The sequence below is a fragment of the Hyla sarda genome, chromosome 5 (genome assembly GCF_029499605.1).
Source record: "Hyla sarda isolate aHylSar1 chromosome 5, aHylSar1.hap1, whole genome shotgun sequence".
Taxonomy (NCBI): Eukaryota; Metazoa; Chordata; class Amphibia; order Anura; family Hylidae; genus Hyla; species Hyla sarda.
The window spans coordinates 354,391,352-354,412,491 of record NC_079193.1 but is presented as its reverse complement, the minus strand read 5'-3'; the positions used below and the strand labels follow the sequence as shown (position 1 = coordinate 354,412,491).

General features: G+C 45.7%; 1 protein-coding gene across 3 annotated transcripts in view; it reads left to right on the top strand.

The window, feature by feature from the left end:
- Positions 1 to 21,140, top strand: part of DEPTOR (DEP domain containing MTOR interacting protein) — an 82,249-nt gene that overhangs the window by 8,365 nt on the left and 52,744 nt on the right. Inside the window, exons 2-3 of one of the 3 annotated variants that reach the window (XM_056522665.1) lie at positions 10,013 to 10,498; positions 16,534 to 16,621. In XM_056522665.1, coding sequence (XP_056378640.1) covers positions 16,536 to 16,621 — 86 coding nt within the window. In that variant the 5' untranslated portion in view covers positions 10,013 to 10,498; positions 16,534 to 16,535. Of the gene's footprint in view, positions 1 to 10,012; positions 10,499 to 13,460; positions 13,611 to 16,533; positions 16,622 to 20,638; positions 20,737 to 21,140 lie in introns of those variants that run through there. The other 2 variants (XM_056522667.1, XM_056522669.1) reach the window with 2 other exon arrangements.

Below are 21,140 nucleotides of genomic sequence, written 5' to 3'. Positions count from 1 at the left end.
AGATACTCAAAGTGTCCATCTCTGGTGTTAAACGCCGTTTTCCACTCATCCCCCTCTCTGATGCGGATGAGGTTATAGGCGCCTCTTAAGTCCAATTTAGTAAAGATGTGGGCACCTTGGAGGCGATCAAAGAGTTCAGAGATGAGGGGTAGGGGGTAGCGGTTCTTAACCGTGATTTTATTAAGACCGCGGTAGTCAATGCAAGGACGTAGGGAGCCATCTTTTTTGGACACAAAGAAAAATCCAGCTCCGGCAGGAGAGGAGGATTTACGGATAAAGCCCTTTTTTAAATTTTCCTGGACATACTCAGACATGGCAAGAGTCTCTGGGGCAGAGAGAGGATAAATTCTGCCCCGGGGTGGAGTAGTACCCGGGAGGAGGTCGATAGGGCAATCATAAGGCCTGTGAGGAGGTAGAGTCTCAGCTTGTTTTTTGCAGAAAACATCCGCGAAGTCCATATAGGCCTTAGGGAGACCGGTTACTGAGGGAACCACAGAGTCACGGCAAGGGTTACTGGGAACCGGTCTTAGACAGTCCTTGGAACAAGAGGGCCCCCAACTCTTGATCTCCCCAGTGGACCAATCCAGGGTTGGGGAATGAAGTTGAAGCCAGGGAAGTCCAAGGAGAATTTCCGAGGTGCAATTGGGGAGGACCAAAAGTTCAATCCTCTCGTGATGAGATCCGATGCTCATTAGAAGGGGCTCCGTGCGGAAGCGTATGGTACAGTCCAATCTTTCATTGTTTACACAATTGATGTAAAGGGGTCTGGCGAGACTGGTCACTGGGATGTTGAACCTGTTGACGAGAGAGGCCAAAATAAAATTTCCTGCAGATCCAGAGTCCAAGAAGGCCACGGTAGAGAAGGAGAAGGCAGAGGCAGACATCCGCACAGGCACAGTAAGACGTGGAGAAGCAGAGTAGACATCAAGGACTGTCTCACCTTTGTGCGGAGTCAGCGTACGTCTTTCCAGGCGGGGAGGACGGATAGGACAATCCCTCAGGAAGTGTTCGGTACTAGCACAGTACAGGCAGAGGTTCTCCATGCGGCGTCGTGTCCTCTCTTGAGGTGTCAGGCGAGACCGGTCGACCTGCATAGCCTCCACGGCGGGAGGCACAGGAACAGATTGCAGGGGACCAGAGGAGAGAGGAGCCGAGGAGAAGAAACGCCTCGTGCGAACAGAGTCCATATCTTGGCGGAGCTCCTGACGCCTTTCGGAAAAACGCATGTCAATGCGAGTGGCTAGGTGAATAAGTTCATGTAGATTAGCAGGAATTTCTCGTGCGGCCAGAACATCTTTAATGTTGCTGGATAGGCCTTTTTTAAAGGTCGCGCAGAGGGCCTCATTATTCCAGGACAATTCTGAAGCAAGAGTACGGAATTGTACGGCATACTCGCCAACGGAAGAATTACCCTGGACCAGGTTCAACAGGGCAGTCTCAGCAGAAGAGGCTCGGGCAGGTTCCTCAAAGACACTTCGGATTTCCGAGAAGAAGGAGTGTACAGAGGCAGTGACGGGGTCATTGCGGTCCCAGAGCGGTGTGGCCCATGACAGGGCTTTTCCGGACAGAAGGCTGACTACGAAAGCCACCTTAGACCTTTCAGTGGGAAACAGGTCCGACATCATCTCCAGATGCAGGGAACATTGGGAAAGAAAGCCACGGCAAAACTTAGAGTCCCCATCAAATTTATCCGGCAAGGATAGGCGTAGCCCAGGAGCGGCCACTCGCTGCGGAGGAGGTGCAGGAGCTGGCGGAGGAGATGACTGCTGAAGCTGTGGTAGTAACTGTTGTAGCATAACGGTCAGTTGAGACAGCTGTTGGCCTTGTTGCGCTATCTGTTGTGACTGCTGGGCGACCACCGTGGTGAGGTCAGCGACAACTGGCAGAGGAACTTCAGCGGGATCCATGGCCGGATCTACTGTCACGATGCCGGCTGGCGGGTAGTGGATCCTCTGTGCCAGAGAGGGATTGGCGTGGACCGTGCTAGTGGATCGGTTCTAAGTCACTACTGGTTTTCACCAGAGCCCGCCGCAAAGCGGGATGGTCTTGCTGCGGCGGTAGTGACCAGGTCGTATCCACTAGCAACGGCTCAACCTCTCTGGCTGCTGAAGATAGGCGCGGTACAAGGGAGTAGACAGAAGCAAGGTCGGACGTAGCAGAAGGTCGGGGCAGGCAGCAAGGATCGTAGTCAGGGGCAACGGCAGGAGGTCTGGAACACAGGCTAGGAACATACAAGGAACGCTTTCACTGGCACAATGGCAACAAGATCCGGCAGGGAAGTGCAGGGGAAGTGAGGTGATATAGGGAAGTGCACAGGTGAAGACACTAATTGGAATCACTGCGCCAATCAGCGGCGCAGTGGCCCTTTAAATCGCAAAGACCCGGCGCGCGCGCGCCCTAGGGAGCGGGGCCGCGCGCGCCGGGACAGGACCGAGGGAGAGCGAGTCAGGTACGGGAGCCGGGGTGCGCATCGCGAGCGGGCGCTACCCGCATCCCGGCTGGAAGCAGAATCGCAGCGCCCCGGGTCAGTGGATCTGACCGGAGCGCTGCAGCGGAGAGAGTGTAGCGAGCGCTCCGGGGAGGAGCGGGGACCCGGAGCGCTCGGCGTAACACCCATGTGTGTATAAGAGAAGGCCCGAGAAAACAGTTTCTACCTGTTTAGCTTCCCCGCGCTTACTTCCACCCCCTGCCCCGTTTCAGAGGTATAACGGGGGAGGGCATCAGTCACGATCTTCACATGCAGGCGATACGATGCACACACGTGATGTCCAATAACTACACAATGTCGCTGCAATATCAGTCTGTTCTGCAGAGCCGGTACTGGTATCAGTATTTGGTCACTGTATTAAGGTAATATTGGTCTGTGTATAGTGCTATTTATTCAGTTACAGGTGGTATTATTCAGTCAGTATATAGAGCAGTGTTTCCCAACCAGAGTGCCTCCAGCTGTTTCAAAACTACAACTCCCAGCATGCCCGGACAGCCAAAGGCTGTCCGGGCATGCTGGGAATTGTAGTTTTGCAACAGCTGGAGGCACCCTGGTTGGGAAACTCTGATATAGAGGTAATATGTGGTCATGTTGTGGTGGTATTATTGGCCTTTGTATAGCACACTGGCACACAATGATAAGAAAACTAATATTTTACAGTAACCTGGAAGATGAGGACTGCAGCGGCAACTGGACTGGGGCTTGTTGGGTGAATATGTTTCTTTAGTATGCTTTTTTTTATTTTTTTTCCCTGCTGATACACTCATAGCCTAAAATCAGCCCTGCCTGCAGCATGACCACGTGTTACCTTTATATAATGATGGAATAATACCACCTGTTACTGAATAAAACACACTATACACAGACCAATATTGCTACCATAAAATCACTGGATAGAAGTAAGCCCTGGGGAATGGAATATTATCTTGGCTGTGTGCTTAGGGTCACTGTCTTGCTGAAAGGAGAACCGTTACCCTAGTCTGAACCTTATTAAGAATATCTCTGTACTTTGCTCCATTCAGCTTTCCTTCAACCCTGATCAGTCTCTCTAGCCTCCACAACATGATGCTGCCCCCACCATGATCACTGTAGGGATGGTATTGGGCAGGTGATGGGCAGTGCCTGGTTTCCCCCAGACATGATGCTGCCCCCACTATGATCACTGTAGGGATGGTATTGGGCAGGTGATGGGCAGTGCCTGGTTTACTCCAGACATGATGCTGCCCCCACCATGATCACTGTAGGGATGGTATTGGGCAGGTGATGGGCAGTGCCTGGTTTCCCCCAGACATAATGCTGCCCCCACCATGATCACTGTAGGGATGGTATTGGGCAGGTGATGGGCAGGGCCTGGTTTCCTCCAGACATGATGCCGCCCCCACCATGATCACTGTAGGGATGGTATTGGGCAGGTGATGGGCAGTGCCTGGTTTACTCCAGACATTTTGCTGCCCCCACCATGATCACTGTAGGGATGGTATTGGGCAGGTGATGGGCAGTGCCTGGTTTACTCCAGACATTTTGCTGCCCCCACCATGCTTCACATTAGGGATGGTTTTGGGGTAAGGGAGCAGGGCCTGGTTTTCTCCAGCCAAAAACATCAATCTTGGTTTAAACAGACCAGACAATCTTGTTTTTTAGAGTCCTTTAGGTGCTTTTTTGCAAACTCCAGGCAGCTCTCTTCTGTCTATTACTGAGGATAGCCTTCTTTCTAGCCACTCTACCATAAAGCCCAGATTGGTGGAGTTCTTCAGTGATGGTTGACCTTCTGTAATATTCTAACACCTACAGTATATGCTGCTGGAGCGCTCCTACCCCTGACCCACTGGCACTATGCTAGAAGGAAAGAGGAATAAATCTATGGAGGGCAGTGCCTTGTGTAGTTCTGTGCATAACAAGGTTTAGAGTGTTCTTGCGAGACCCCAATAAAGTGGAGTCTCACCTTGTGCCGTACTTGCGGTCATGTGTATCAACCATATTGTATCAATATATTGGGGGTCCTTGTGGATGGTGGAGTTGCAGGCCGTCGCGGACTTCACTCATTGCCCACAGATGGGACCAGTATATAGAACATGGAGAAGAGAAGAAAACTTCTGGAAGTGCTGAAAGTGTTGCTGCTCCTAAATGAAGATTCTCAGAACATGTATTTTATGTTTTTTTGTTGATGTTTAATTTACACAATAAAATCTAAAATAAGATTACAAAATATGTGGCAATAACGCATTTTGGGGGGGGGGGGGGGGGGAATAATCTCCTTCTTCAGACATGGAGCTGGGATATATTCTCCCTTGCTAATGTGGGTTTCCTCTCATTTCTCCAATTTCCTTTCAAATACTTAGAACAATTAACTTCCTATGAAACTGACCCTAAAGTGTAACAGAGGGAAGTTTTATGATGAGCCTTCTAAGTCAAGGTTAAAGGTCAAGTTTTAACTAATGGGTAGGTTCAATCCCCTTTACCTTTTGAGAACACATGCATACTCAGCCTATCATGCAGAGGAATAGCTGTCTGCTGGCAGATTTAAAGGGGTACTCCGCCCACAGACATCTTATCCCCCTATCCATAGAATAGAGGATAAGATGTTTGATCGCAGGGGTCCTGCCGCTGGGACCCCCCACTATCTAAGTACAGCACCCAGGCCGCACCTGGCATTCTAAACAGTAGGTTTAGAACGCTGGGTTACTGCAGCCGGAGATGTGACGTGACGTCACGCCGCCTCTATGGGAGGGGGTGTGACGGCCATCATGCGCCCTCCCATGGACATTATTGGAGGGGGCACAGCATGATGTCACAAGAGGGCATCTGGCTGCGGAAACCCAGCGTTCTAAACCTACTGTTAAGAATGCCAGGTGCGGCCTGGGTGCTGTACGGAGATCGCGATCAGACATCTTAAAGGGGTACTCCAGTGAAAACCTTTTTTCTTTTAAATCAACTGGTGGCAGAAAGTTAAACATATTTGTAAATGACTTCTATTAAAAAATCTTAATCCTTCCAGTACTTATTAGCTGCTGAATGCTACAGAGGAAATTCCTTTCTTTTTGGAACACTGATGACATCACGAGCACAGTGCTCTCTGCTGACATCTCTGTCCATTTTAGCAAGCGTGCATAGCAGATGTATGTTAAGGGCAGCATGGTGGCTCAGTGGTTAGCACTGCTGCCTTGCAGTGCTGGGGACTTGGGTTCAAATCGCACTAAGGATAACAATAAATAAAGCGTTATTATTATTATTATTATAACATTAGCAGAGAGCACTGTGCTCGTGATGTCATCAGAGAGCATTACAAAAAGAAAAGAATTTCCTCTGTTGTATTCAGCAGCTAATAAGTACAGGAAGGATTAAGATTTTTTTAATAGAAGTAATTTACAAATATGTTTAACTTTCTGCCATCAGTTGATTTAAAAGAAAAAAGGTTTTCACCGGAGTACCCCTTTAAGCCGTTTCCTTTGAATAGGGAATAAGATGTCTGTGGGCAGGGTATCACTTAAAGGGGTACTCCGGTAAAAAACTTTTTTTTTTAAAACAACTGGTACCAGAAAGTTAAACAGATTTGTAAATGACTTCTATTAAAAAATCTTAATTCTTCCTGTACTTATTAGCTGCTGAATACTACAGTGGAAATTCTTTTCTTTTTGAAACACAGAGCTGTCTACTGACATCATGACCACAGTGCTCTCTGCTGACATCTCTGTCCATTTTAGGAACTGCCAGAGTAAAAGGAAATCCCCATAGCAAACATATGCTGTTCTGCGCAGTTCCTAAAATGGACAGAGATGTCAGCAGAGAGCACTGTGGTCATGATGTCAGCAGACAGCTCTGTGTTTCAAAAAGAAAAGAATTTCCACTGTAGTATTCAGCAGCTAATAAGTACAGGAAGAATTAAGATTTTTTAATAGAAGTCATTTACAAATCTGTTTAACTTTCTGGCACCAGTTGATTTAAAAAAAGAAAAGTTTTTCACCGGAGTACCCCTTTAAATATCTGCCGGCTGATAGCTATTCCTGTGGGTGCTTGGCCAAATATGCTTGTGTTCTCAATAGAGGGGATTGAACCTACCCATTAGTTAAAACTTGACCTTTGACCATCTCTTCAAAACTATATGCAAACGACTGTTCCTTATAACCAGTACTCCACCCACAATCTGTCAGGTCAGATGTTTTTTTGTCCATTGTCGGCTGAATCTATAGATGTACGGCACATTCATCCCAATATGGCCAGTCATTTGACACTTTATATTTATGATTAGTTTTATCCAGTTACTTTGTGTTTGAAGGATTGAGAAGGAATGAGCCGCTGCCAGACACCTCTAATGGCGGCTTATCTCCAGAGGGAACAAAGAATTATTTATGGATCCGTTCCTTGTGACCCTACCCTAAAGAAGTTATCCCAGGAGAGAGGTAGCTAGTTGATCGATGGGGGTCTTGCTGCTGGGACCTCCACCAATCCTTACAATGGAGTGAATGAAGCCGCAATACACATGCTCAGCCACAACTCCATTTATTTTCTAGGACAGTGGTCTCCAAACTGTGGACCTCCAGCTGTTGCAAAAAGCTGGTAGTTTTGGGCGTCTACAGTTTGGAGACCATTGTTCTAGGGGACCTCCGAACATATCACTGAACTGGGCTATGTTCAGGAGTCATTTAATTCGTTGCTCAAAGGAATACCTTAAACAAGTGGTCTTAAAACTGTGGACCTCCAGCTGTTGCAAACTACAACTTGGCTGTCTGGGCATGCTGGAAGTTGAAGTTTTGCAACAGCTGGATGTCCACAGTTTGGAGACCATTGCTCTAGCAGACATCCATTGCAGATCACTGAACTTAGCTACTGTATGTTCAGGAGTCCATAGACACTAAATGATTGGTCAGAGGGGGATGCCTTAGACCAATGATCTACAAACTGCGGACCTCCAGCTGTTGCAAAACCACAACTCCCAGCATGCCCGGACAGCCAACGGCTGGAGGTTCACAGTTTGGAGTGCATTGCTCAAGGGGACCACTGAACTTGGCTATGTTCAAAAGTCAATTGAATGGTTGGTCAGAGAAATGCTGAAAGGGGTACTCCGGTGAAAAACTTTTTTTTTTTTATCAACATGTGCCAGAAAGTTAACCAGATTTGTAAATTACTTCTATTTAATAATCTTAATCCTTCCAGTACTTATCAGCTGCTGTTTACTACAGAGTAAGTTTATTTTGTTTTCTGTCTGCCACAGTGCTCTCTGCTGACACCTCTGTTCATGTCAGGAACTGTCCAGAGCAGGAGCAAATCCTTAAAGCAAATCTATCCTACTCTTGACAGTTCCTGAGACAGACAGAAGTGTCAGCAGAGAGCATTGTGGTCAGACAGAAAAGAAACTTAAAAAGAAAAGCACTTCCTGTGGAGCATACAGCAGCTGATAAGTACTGGAAGGATTTAAATTTTTAAATAGAAGAGATTTACAAATCTGTTTAACTTTCTGCCACCAGTTGATTTAGAAAAAAAATGTTTTTCACCGGAGTACCCCTTTAAGACCAGTGGTCTCCAAACTGTGGACCTCCAGCTGTTGCAAAACTACAACTCTTAATATGCCTGGACAGTGTCTGACCATGCTGAGATTTGCAGTTTTGCAACAGCTGGAGGTCCCCGTTTTGGAGACCATTGTTCTAGGGGACATCCAGTGCAGACCACTATTCAAAAGTTCATAAAAGTTCAAACATTGAATGTTTGGTCAGAGATATGCCTTAGACAAGTGGTCTCCAAACCGTGGACCTCCAGCTGTTGCAAAGCCACAACTCCCAGCATGCCAGGACAGCCATTGGCTGTCCGGCATTCTGGGAGTGGTAGTTTTGCAACAGCTGGAGGTCCACAGTTTGGAGACCATTGCTCTTGGGGACTTCTAAACATTGCAGATCACTTAACTTGATTATGTTCAGGAGTCCATAGACATCGAATGGTTGATCAGAGGGATGCCTTAGACTAATGGCCAAGGGCTGTCCTAGCATGCTGGGAGTGGTAGTTTTGCAACAGCTGGAGGTCCACAGTTTGGAGACCATTGCTTTTGGGTACTACCAAACTTTGTAGATCACTGAACTTGGTTATGTTCAGGAGTCCATAGACATTCAATGGTTGGTCAGAGGGATGCCTTAGACCAGTGGTCTCAAAACTATGGACCTTCAGCTGTTGCAAAACCACAACTTCCAGCATGCTGGGAGTCTGAGTTTTGCAACAGCTGGAGGCACGCTGTTTGGTAAACACTGCTGTAGGGGACTTTCGAACATTGCAGATCTCTGAACTTGGCTATGTTAAAGGAGTACTAATGGCCAAGGGCTATCCGTGCATGCTGGGAGTTGTAGTTTTGCACCAGCTGGAGGTCCGCAGTTTGAAGACCACTGCTAGGGTAGTACTTTTCAAACAGTGGGCCTCCAGCTGGGAGTTGTAGTTGTGCAACAGCTGGAGATCCACAGTTTGGAGACCATTGCTCTAGATGACTTCTGAACATTGAACTCGGCTATGTTCAGGAGTCCATAGACCACTGTTTCCCTACCAGTGTGCCTCCAGCTGTTGAAAAACTACAACTCCCAGTGAATGGAGCCAAGCTGTAATACCACACTAAACCTGAGGACAGGTGTGGGGCTGTTTTTTTAATGATTTGCTCTGTTGTTTTTAATTCCTACCCCATTTAAGAGAGCAACGCTTTAAACTTAACTTTGGTATCTTAGGCCAATGTATCCCAACCAGTGGTTCTCCAGCTGTTGCAAAACTACAGATTTCAACCTTCGGCTGTCTGGGAGTTGTAGTTTTGCAACAGCTGGGGAACCACATGTTGCACAACACTGCCTTGGGCTAACAGTATGTTTAGTCCAGTGTTTCCCAAACAGTGTGCCTTCAGCTGTTGCAAAACTACATCTTCCAGCATGTCCGGACAGCCTTTGGCAGTCTGGGCATGCTGAAAGTTGTAGTTTTGCAACAGCTGGAGGCACACCGGTTGGGAAACACTGGACTAGATTGATGTTATTTCAAAGCCTGGTGCTTATAGTTTCTAGTTTTAGGTATATGAATTTTCCGCATGGCAACAAAAATGTTTTTTTTTTTCCACATCATTGGTAAAACTGTGTTTAGTCCAGTGTTTCCCAACCAGTGTGCCTCCAGCTGTTGCAAAACTACAACTCCCAGCATGCCTGGACATCCAAAGGCACACTGGTTGGGAAGCACTGGACTAGATTGATGCCTTCGGCTATCCGGGCATGCTGGGAGTTGTAGTTTTGCAACCGCTGGAGGCACCCTGGTTGGGAAACACAGCCTTAGACACTGATCAGAGCACACTGCAGCTCCATTTAATCCAGTGACAATTGTAATCGTTGGATCAGCTGTCAGCAGGACTGATCCTTATGTAAAACTAGTGTCTTGTCTGCACTGTGATTTTTCTCTTGTACCTTCCCAGTTACCGTAGAGGAACTCCCAGTTCTCCTCCCCCTCCCTCCGCTGGCAGTCTCCCTGGGAGGAGGATCAGTCCTCAGCCCTAACAATGTAGCTTTCTGTGTCTTTCAGGAACTGCTTCCAGTGTATCCTGTGCTGCACACATGTGATCCTGACACATTGTGACACCATTGCAAGCTTTTTCCCAAGGCTGAATTGCAGCAGAAGACTTATGCACAATAGAAGCTGCCCTGCTTCCTGTGCCCACCGCCCTGACACCTCACAAGTGGGCAATGCCATCTTGAGCCAAAACCCTGCGACTGTCTTGTTGCTCAATAACCACTCGGATGATCTGAGCCAGGAACCATCGCCGTGCAGGAGCTGAAATCTAGTTTACACTGGAACAACTTTAACATCTGTCTCAAAGTTCAAGCCTTCGGAGCTGACACCACACTTCTGGACCCAGAAGACTCCTCACCGGAGATTGTGGGCACAGAACGGTCACTTTGGACAACCTGGAGGACCTTCAGAGGTGAAACGCAGAAAAAAAAACCCTGACCCCTCAAGAAGGTGTTTAAGAAGAAAGCGGTGGCGGGGACAAACCACGCCAGGTTGCAGGTCAGTGGAAAGAGATGGTTTCATTCGCCTCAGGAATGTGGCTCGTCCTGTGTTGTCCTTTTTTTTATGTAGATTTACAAATTTGCACGTGAAAGAATGTGGGTTGTTTTGGTGTAAGCACATGACCTACTAGACACAGGGGGAGATTTATCAAAACCTGTCCAGAGGAAAAGTTGCTGAGTTGCCCATAGCAACCAATCAGATCGCTTCTTTCATTTTGGAGAGGCCTTGTTAGGCTGGGTTCCCATTACGTTTTCCCCCAATGTCCCGTACCCATTACGTTTCAAAAATGTCCCGTATGCCTTTCTATGCGCTCCCGTATGTAATTCATTTCAATGAGCCGACCGCAGTGAAACGTTCGGTCCGGTCGGCTCATTTTTGCCCCGCATGCGTTTTTACAACCGGACCTAAAACCGCGGTCGACCACGGTTTTAGGTGCGGGGAAAAAAAGCGCATACGGGGCAAAAATGAGCCGACCGGACCGAACGTTTCACTGCGGTCGGCTCATTGAAATGAATTACATACGGGAGCGCAAGTATGGGGGAAAATGTAATGGGAACCCAGCATTAGGGTACGTTCACACACGCAGATTTTCGCAGCGGATTTTGCTGCGGATCCGCTGGTGAAGGCCCCGCTCTATGCTGGCTGTACATGTGCCTGCTGGTAGCGGCAATACACCGCTACGAGCAGACACGCTGCAGCGATGTGCGCGGTGTACTCGCACATCGCGGCCGCTCTCCCTGTTCTGAGCTAGGCAGAGAGATCCCGCGATGTGTGAGTATACTGTGATTCGCACATCACACTGTGCCTGCTAGTAGCGGCTACGAGCAGGCACAAGTAAAGCCAGCATAGAGCGGGCCTTCACCAGCGGATCTGCAATGTAAAATACGCTGAAAATCTGCGTTTGTGAACGTACCCTTAGGGTGCGTTCACATGTGCTTATTTTCTGCTGCAGATGTCAATGGGCATCAAAATCTGCAGCAGCAAATCTGCAGCAAAAATACGCATGTGTGAACGCACCCTTAGGGAGGAATTCACGAGGAATAATTTCGGTCAGGAAATTGTTGCCTTCTCCATCAAACAGAATGCAAGCGGAATTTCCATGCGGAAATGAAGAGGAATCAAGGAGGAGGCTATTTAATCTACTTTTCTAAATTCCGCTCGAATTTCGCTTAAAAACGATGTCGGGCAGAATTAGATTTTTTTTTACCATTGACTTCTATTGGATTCTGCTTGCGGATTCCGCTTGGCGAATGAACATGCTCTTTCTTCAAGCGGAAAGGAATTCAGCTTAGGAATTCAGCTGGCAGAATTTCCGCAGTGTGAACAGGCCAGCAGAAATAACATTAAAGTCAATGGGCAGAGGAGATGTGCATTCATTTGGAGAGGAGAATTCAAGAGGAATTACTCGAGTAAATTCCTCTTGAATTACTCAGTGGGAATGCACCGTTAAAAATGAAAGAAGCGATCTGATTGGTTGCTATATGCAGGGCTATAGGAGAGCCGGAGATTGCCGAATGCAGTGCTATGGCTCTCCCATAAAGTTGTTTTGGGGAGGACTGTCAGCCACAGCTTCGTCCTGTGGTCGAACACGTCCCCTTCCCTGGTACTCCCGGGGCCCCGTATCGGAGATCCCAAGAGGTCCCTGCGGTCGGACCCCCGCCATCTTAAACGTATCTTCTAACTTTAGGATAGGGGATATGTTTTGATATCCAGGAGTACTCCTTTAATTCTTCTACACGCTAGCTTGGTAACCAACACTGTAAACTTCTGCATAGTTGTGCAGGTAATAATCTAGTTTATTTTCCAGACTTGTTAATTTCTTATTAATTGTGTAGACCAGTGTGTCTCAACCAGGATGCCTCCAGCTGTTGCAAAACTACAACTTCCAGCATGCCCGGACAGCCTTTGGCTGTCCGGGCATGCTGGGTGTTGTAGTTTTGCAACAGCTGGTGACACCCTGGTTGGAAATTCACTGCTATAGACATTAGGGAGAGATTTATGAAAACCTATATAGGGGGAAAAGTGGAGCAGTTGCCCATAGCAACCAATCAAATCATTTCTTTAATTTTTTTTAAAAGGCCTCTGAAAAATGTAAGTAGCGATCTGATTGGTTGCTATGGGCAACAGCGCCACTCTTACCCTACACAGGTTTTGATAAATCTCCACCTACAGCCATTGCTGATGATAAACACAACTTGCCATACGTGTGGAGGATTTAACGAAACCTGTCCAGAGGAAAAGTTGCCCAGTTGCCCATAGCAACCAATCAGATCGCTGCTTTCATTTTGCAGAGGCTTTGTTAAAAATGAAAGAAGCGATCTGATTGGTTGCTATTAGAGTTGAGCGAACTTACAGTAAATTCGATTCGTCACAAACTTCTCGGCTCGGCAGTTGATGACTTTTCTTGCATAAATTAGTTCAGCTTTCCGGTGCTCCGGTGGGCTGGAAAAGGTGGATACAGTCCTAGGAGACTCTTTCCTAGGAATGTATCCACCTTTTCCAGCCCACCGGAGCACCTGAAGGCTGAACTAAATTACGCAGGAAAAGTCATCAACTGCCGAGCCGAGAAGTTCGTGACGAATCGAATTTACTGTAAGTTCGCTCATCTCTAGTTGCTATGGTAGCCACTTTATCTCTGGACAAGTTTTGATAAATCTCCCCCCCCACTGTATATACAGTTCAAGCTTGGGCGTAACTCTACACAGTGTATCTCCAGCTGTTGCAAAACTACAATTCCCAGCATGCCCGGACAGCCGAAGGCTGTCCGGGCATGCTGGGAATTGTAGTTTTGCACCAGCTGGAGACACACTAGTTAGGGTGAGAGGACCTGTGCTGAGGATAGGTTGACCAGTTGCCCATAGCAACCAATCAGATTCCTTCTTTCATTTTGCAGAGGCCTTGTTAAAAATGAAAGAAGGGATCTGATTGGTTGCTATGGGCAACTCAGCAACTCTTCCTCTGCACAGGTTTTGAAAAATCTCCCCCACAGGGTAGACGGACGGGCGTAGACCCAGTTCACACACTGCATCCGACCACGAAGCTGCCTGCGGATTCTGATAATTGTTGTATGTTGGTTACAACTTAATCCCGTGACGACCGGGATAAGGAGGTCTGTACGTCACCTAACGACAAGCCTGGAATGTCTGACTGTATTAGAGAATAACTCTAAGTTCACACTGCCGGTGTGCTCCGACCTGTTTTTTTTTTTTTTTTTTTTATTGTTATTTTTTTGTCATATTTTATTTTTTCGGCACTGAACAGACCCGTAACAGGTCAGAGCACGAGTGACTCCACCAGGATCCCATTGACTTGAGTAGATTCCATCGGGTGTCCGGTTTTTACAGGAGTTAAAAGGGGTACCCCAATGAAAAACTTTTTATTTATTTTATTTTATTTTTTTTTAAATGAACTGGTGCCAGAAAGTTAAACAGATTTGTAAATTACTTCTATTAAAAAATCTTTATCCTTCCAGTACTTTTTAGCAGCTGTATTCTACAGAGGAAATTTTTTGCTTTTTGAATTTTTTTATTTTTCTTGTCCACAGTGCTCTCTGCTGACACCTCTGTCCGTGTCAGGAACTGTCCAGAACAACATAGGTTTGCTATAGGGATTTCCTCCTGCTCTGGACAGTTCCTGATACAGGCATCAGGTGTCAGCAGAGAGCACTGTGGACAAGACAAAAAAGAAATTCAAAAAGCAAAGAATTTCCTCTGTAGTATTCAGCAGCTAATAAGTACTGGAAGGATAAAGATTTTTTAATAGAAGTAATTTACAAATCTGTTTAACTTTCTGTTTAACCAGTTGATTAAAAAAAAGTTTTCCACCAGAGTACCCCTTTAAATGGAGACAAAATAATAGTATATGCAGTATTTTTTCTCTGCTCAACTCCCGTCCTTCCTACGGACCGACTGTCAGGCTAGGTTCAGACTACGGAATTTCCACCTGCAATTCTGCTTTGAAATTGCAGGCAGAAATTCCGCTTGCTAAAATGTATAGTGTAGTGAATGGTTTTCTGTTCACAAATTCACACTTCGGAATTTGTGAACGGAAAATACGCTTGGAAATTTCCGCATGAAGAAAGGCGTTGCTCTTTCTTCAGGCGGAAATCTGCGTAGAACACATTGCAGTCTATTGGAGACTACAGTGTCCGCGCGGTCCTAGCGCCGACTGATTCAGTCAGCGCTGGCCGCACTCGGAATCTCTGGGCGGAAATTTTCTGCCCGGAGATTCCGTAGTCTGAACCTAGCCTCAGAGCTCCCCTTTAGGAGAGCACGCCGGCAGTGTGAATTAGCCCTTAAAGGGGTACTCCAGTGGAAAACTTTTTTTTAATTTTATTTTTTAAATAACCTGGTGCCAGAAAGTTAAACAGATTTGTAAATTACTTCTATTTAAAAATCTCAATCCTTCCAGTACTTATCAGCTGCTGTATGATCCACAGGAAGTTCTTTTTCTTTTTGAATGTCCTTTCTGTCTGACCACAGTGCTCTCTGCTGACACCTCTGTCCATGTCGGGAACTGTCCAGAGTAGGAGCAAATCCCCATAGCAAACCTCTCCTGCTCTTGACAGTTCCTAAAATAGACAGAGGTGTCAGCAGAGAGCACTGTGGTCAGACAGAAAGGACATTCAAAAAGAAAACAACTTCCTTGGGGAGCATATAGCAGCTGATAAGTACTGGAAGGATCAATATTTTTAAATAGAAGTAATTTACAAATCTGTTTAACTTTCTGGCACCAGTTGATTTAAAACAATTTTTTTTCCAGTTGAGTACCCCTTTAACAGGTCAGAGCACAACTGACACTGCCAGGTCCCGATGGATCCCATTGACTTGAGTAGAGACCGTCGGATGTCTGCTTTTTTGCAGGAGTTAAATGGAGACAAAATAATAGGACAGTGTTTCCCAACCAGGATGCCTCCAGCTGTTGCAAAACTACAAGTCCCAGCATGCCCTGACAGCCAAAGGCTGTCCGGGCATGCTGGGAGTTGTAGTTTTGCAACAGCTGGGGGCACCCTGGTTTGAGAAACACTGTAATAGGACATGCAGTATTTTTTTGGTCTATTTTTTGGTCTCCTTCGGACACACAGACTGCCGGAGCTCCCCTTTAGGAGAGCACGCTGGCAGTATGAATGAGCCCTTCAAGGGGTACTCAGGTGGGAAACTTTTTATTTTTTTTACTCAACTGGTGCCAGAAAGTTAAACAGATTTGTAAATGACTTCTATTAAAAAATCTTAATCCTTCCAGTACTTATTAACTGCTGAATACTACAGAGGAAATTATTTTCTTTTTGGAACACAGAGCTCTCTGCTGACATCATGTCCACAGTGCTCTCTGCTGACATCTCGGTCCATTTTAGGAACTGTCCAGAGCAGCACATGTTTTCTATGGGGATTTTCTCCTACTCTGGTCAGTTCTTAAAATGGACAGAGATGTCAGCAGAGAGCACTGTGGTCATCACCACCGGAATACCTCTTTTTAAAGGAGATGTCTCATACTTAAAATTACAGGTAAAACTGCTTAGGGGATAAGTTTTAGATTGCAGGACGTTCGACTGCTCGAGCCCCGACTCTGCGGATAGGGGGATAAATTTGTCTGTAATTTTAAGTATGAGACATCTACTTTTAATGTTTTGCATACAAATTTTGTTTGTTTGTTTGTTAGTTTTTTTGTCATTAGTTGTGTACATTAACATAGTATAAGTTGGCCAATATAATTTAGTTTTGTTTTTTGTTTTTTTTTTTTTATTCAAAAAGCAAAAATTCATGACATTTGTTATAATAAAAATCATATAGTAATAATAATAAAAATAATAATACATTCTTATATGTTGCATATATTTATACATGCAACATTGTCATTGACTGTAAACCTGACCGCGGTCTAAATAGTTAATGCGGATTGCACAATTGTCTACAATGCCATTGATGACTGTAAATAGCTGAGGACAGGGCTGAGATTTTCTGCATTGCTGGGATTTTTTTTTATCACTGGGTCTTTTTTATTCATCTTTTATGTTTTTGTTTTTTTCTTGGTAGCAATGGATACACTCAACATGGCCATTGTGAAGAAAGCCAACGAGATGGAGCAGCTGGGAGAGATCCTTATTATTACTGAACAGCTGAGGTGAGAATTTAAAGGGGCACTCCGGCGAAGGGAAAAAAAAATTCAAATCAACCGGTGCCAGAAAGTAAAATCTTAATCCTTCCAGTACTTATCAGCTGCTGTATGCTCCAGGGGAAGTTGTGTAGTTCTTTCCAGTCTGACCACAGTGCTCTCTGCTGACACCTCTGTCCATGTCAGGAACTGTCCAGAGCAGGAGAGGTTTGCTCCTACACCAGACCATTCCTGACACAGACAGAGGTGGCAGCAGAGAGCACTGTGGTCAGACTCAGCTCAGTTCCATTAAAAATAGATGGAGGCGAGTTGTAATACCACACACAACCTCTGGACAAGTGTGGCGCTGTGTTTGGAAGAAAGCAACTATGTTTTTCTAACCCTGGAAAACCCATTTAAAACTGAAATATAATTCGAAATTCCCTTAAGAGTCTCGGGTTTTCAAGAGGTTATTCTTGAATTGGATCATGATTTCTCAGAAGTTTGAATGGTCAGTCATAGTGTAAAGGGGTTATTGCGAATTAGAAAAACAAAGCTTATTTCTTCCTCCAACAGCACCACCCCTGTCCTCAGGTTGTGTGTGGTATTGCAGCTCAGTTCCTTTAAAGTGAATGGAGTCAAGCTGTAATACCACACCAAACCTGAGGACAGGTGTTGTGAATAATTTGCTCTTTTATTTTTTTTATTCCTACCGCATTTAAGAGGGCAATGCTTTAAACTTAACTTTGCTTTCTTAGGCCAATATACCCCGACCTGTGGTTCTCCAGCTGTTGCAAAACTACAACTTCCAACCTTCGGCTGTCTGGCAGTTGTAGTTTTGCAACAGCTGGGGAACCACATGTTGCGGAACACTGCCTTGGGCTAACAGTATGTTTAGTCCAGTGTTTCCCAACCGGTGTGCCTCCAGCTGTTGCAAAACTACATCTTCCAGCATGTCCGGACAGCCTTCAGCTGTCTGGGCATGGTGGAAGTTGTAGTTTTGCAACAGCTGGAGGCACACTGGTTGGGAAACACTGGACTAGATTGATGTTGTTTCAAAGCCTGGTGCTTATAGTTTCTAGTTTTAGCTATATGAATTTTCCGCATGGCAGCAAAAATATATATATATTTTTTTCCACATCACTAGTAAAAGTGGGTATACCAGTTCTTCAAGTAGGCTATTGATTAAGGGCGGATTCACACATTTTGTGTCCTTTTCCATTACAGTACATTTAATTTAGCTGTAAGCAACAACGCTATTGTATACACCAAAAAAAAAAAAAGGATCCAGTAGTCAGTTTTTTGTCTTTTTTTTTCTTCTTATAAAGTTCGGTTAGGTTCACACCACGTTTTTGTTGTCTGTTAAACTTATACGTTTTCAAGGGAAAAAAGTATTTGGTAACGGATGCTGCTGTACGCTGTACTTATGTTATAAAATATAAATATAAAAGAAGAAAAAACTTTTTAACATTCTTGTTTGGCATACACAATTGTGTGGTTGTTCACTTAAAGGAGAACTCTAGAATATAAAAATTGTCCTCCATACTGCCGGCAGTAAAAAAAATAAACAGGTACATACCTTCCTTCGCTCCTCCGGTAACCGACGCTGGTCTCTGCCGCGATTCACTTCCTGGTTTCCGGTGGTCGGCGAGTCATAGTGCGCTCAGCCAATCACCGGCCGCAGTGATGTCCCGGCTCGGCCGGTGATAGGCTGAGCGGCAGTGTGAGAACGCTTTAAGACACAAAATTCTTCACTATACCGGCTCCTGCTGCTGGGGCCGAAAACGTCACATTGCCGCTCAGCCTATCGCCGGCCGAGCCGGGACTTCACTGCGGCTGTAGATTGGCTGAGTGCAGTATGACTCTCCGACCACCAGCTACCAGGAAGAGGATCGCGGCAGAGACCGGAGCCGGTTACCGGCTACTTTTTACTGTCGGCAGTATGTGGGACAATTTTTATATTCTGGAGTTCTCCTTTAAGTTTTAGAATGAGGGGGGTCTGACCGCAGGCGCCCACCGCGTTCTCCTGTACGGGGCCCCCAGCTCTCCCTGGGAGCGGCGTGTCAAGACCCCCACCATATATCTCTGGGGAGCCATTCGGCAATCTTCTGCTCCCCCATGGATATATATGAAGGGGATCAAAGTTTTTTAGTATGAGACTTCTCCTTTAAACGATCTATAGCGGGAATGGTGAGGCACAAACCTTGTGTGAACCTAACTTTAATGAAAAACGGATTATGCTGTACTACATACAGCAGTATCTATAAGGGCGTACCTGTCATATCACAGAAAAAAATACTTCTATATAAAGATATCCTGCATCACAACACCGAGACTGGAGACTCAGAATCTTTAATAGGACTGCTGTTTATTTAGTTCCCCGGTCTAGCACCATGGGGAACCAAATAAGCACCAGTCCTATACAAGATTCTGAGTCTCTGGTCTCGGTGCTGTTATCCAGGATATCTTTGTGTGTATGTCCGGACTGGTCTTCTGGATGATATATTATTATTTATTATTATAATATATATATATTTTTACATACATATGTAACAGTCCTATTGGATGTGCTAAAGGTAGCAGGGAGTCAGCACTCGCCACAGTGGCGTGGTGCCCGCGGACAGGTAATCAGCAAGGTGGGTAAAGAAATCCCGGCACTCACAAATGATGCTAAATCGCCTTGGGTGTTTATTCACGCATAAAGAAAAGGTGTTGCGACTTGCAGGACGCGTTTTGGCCAACAGGTGGCCTTTGTCAACAGATCAGTTGACCGAAACGCGTCCTGCGAGTCGCAACACCTTTTCTTTATGTGTGAATAAACACCCAAGGTGATTTAGCATCATTTGTGAGTGCCGGGATTTCTTTACTCACCCTATTGGATGTGCTGACCAGTTATTATTATCTTATTATTATAATATATATTTTTTTTGTATGGGGGAACCCTACAGTGACATACAGTGCTCTGCCATACAGCCGGGGTGCAAACAGTCCTAAAGGGGATGGTATAAGGATCAGCTTTGTTCTCCATACAATTCATACTAGCTGCAGAGTTACTGACTCGGAACGTTGCGACCTTCAGTTGTATCTCAGCCTCCAGTTTACAAGGTTTGGAGAGATTCTGAGAATAGCTCTTGGTTTTCCAGTGAGTCAAGGAACGTGAGGGTAATCCGCAGAAGTCCCCGTGTGGTTATAGGCACCTGACCTAAGTACTTAAAGAGGTACTCCGGGGAACTAAATCCATAGCCCATTCTTTCCCTCTCACCAACCTATGTATTTGTCTAAATATCATTCATTAGCTATATACAACAGTTTTCCTCTTTCAGCTCTCACTTACATGCAGGAAGTGTGAGAAAAATTCATTTTTTAGATCCACGTTGTCTCCTCAGTGAGAGCAGCCCCTCCCATCAAGACAACATCACCTGATCTATGTCTGATTCATGATTGGGCTAGAGCTCTGGCTGTACAGCCACCCCTCCCCTACCGGTGTGAGGAGCTTGTGAGAGGAAAGATTCCTAGTCACAACTGAGCACATAGCTGCTGTTTTTCTTTTGAATATGCTGCCATTCAGAACACAGAAAAACTCATAGCAGGAGGCATTGTTTAAAAGAAAAGACATGTACAGTGGCCCAGATTTATCAAACTGTGTGAGAGAAAAAGTGGAGAGATTTCCCCATATGCAGCCAATCACAGCTCAGCTTTCACTTTACCTCAGCTTGTTAGCTGGTTGCTGTGGGAAGATCCCTCCACTTTTTCTCTCACACAGTTTGATAAATCTCCCCGTGTGTGTGTGTGTGTGTGTGTGTGTGTGTGTGTGAGAGTGTGAGTGTGATCTGCAGTGTAAGGCTGGGTTCACACTACGTTTTCTCCCATACGGGAGCGCCGGTTGTAAAAGCGCATACGGCGCAAAAATGAGCCGACCGAACGTTTCACTCCGGCCGGCTCATTGAAATGAATGACATACGGGAGCGCATACGAAGGCATACGGGAGCGCGAGGTTTTAGCTCCCCCCTGCCGTATGCGCTCCCGTATGGGAGAAAACGTAGTGTGAACCCAGCCTAAGCCTGCACACAGATAGTGAAAGCAGTTGGCTGGCAGCCATTACACAGAACTCCACTGAATTCTGGGAGTTGTAGTTTGTGCTGCAGGTAAGGGAAAAAAAGTATTTAGGAGACAACAATTGCCACAGGAGCCGCCAAAACCACATGAATTTTTCTTAACTTCCCTGGAGTACCCCTTTAAGTAAGGCTTCATCCACCAGGAAATGGCTTGGGCTGAGGTGATTCTGAGAAGACTGGAGATACAAGTCAGTAGGCTCACACAGTGGATTGTGTGGAGTAGGCTTTTCTAGATGTTGTCTTTTGTCTTATCTGTGTTATGTCAGACACTCCATACTATTTAAAGGGGTACTCCACTGGAAAACATTTTCTTTTAAATAAACCGGTGCCAGAAAGTTAAACTGATTTGTAAATTACTTCTATTAAAAAATCTTAACCCTTTCAGTACTTATCAGCTGTTTTATACTACAGAGGAAGTTCTTTTCTTTTTGAAT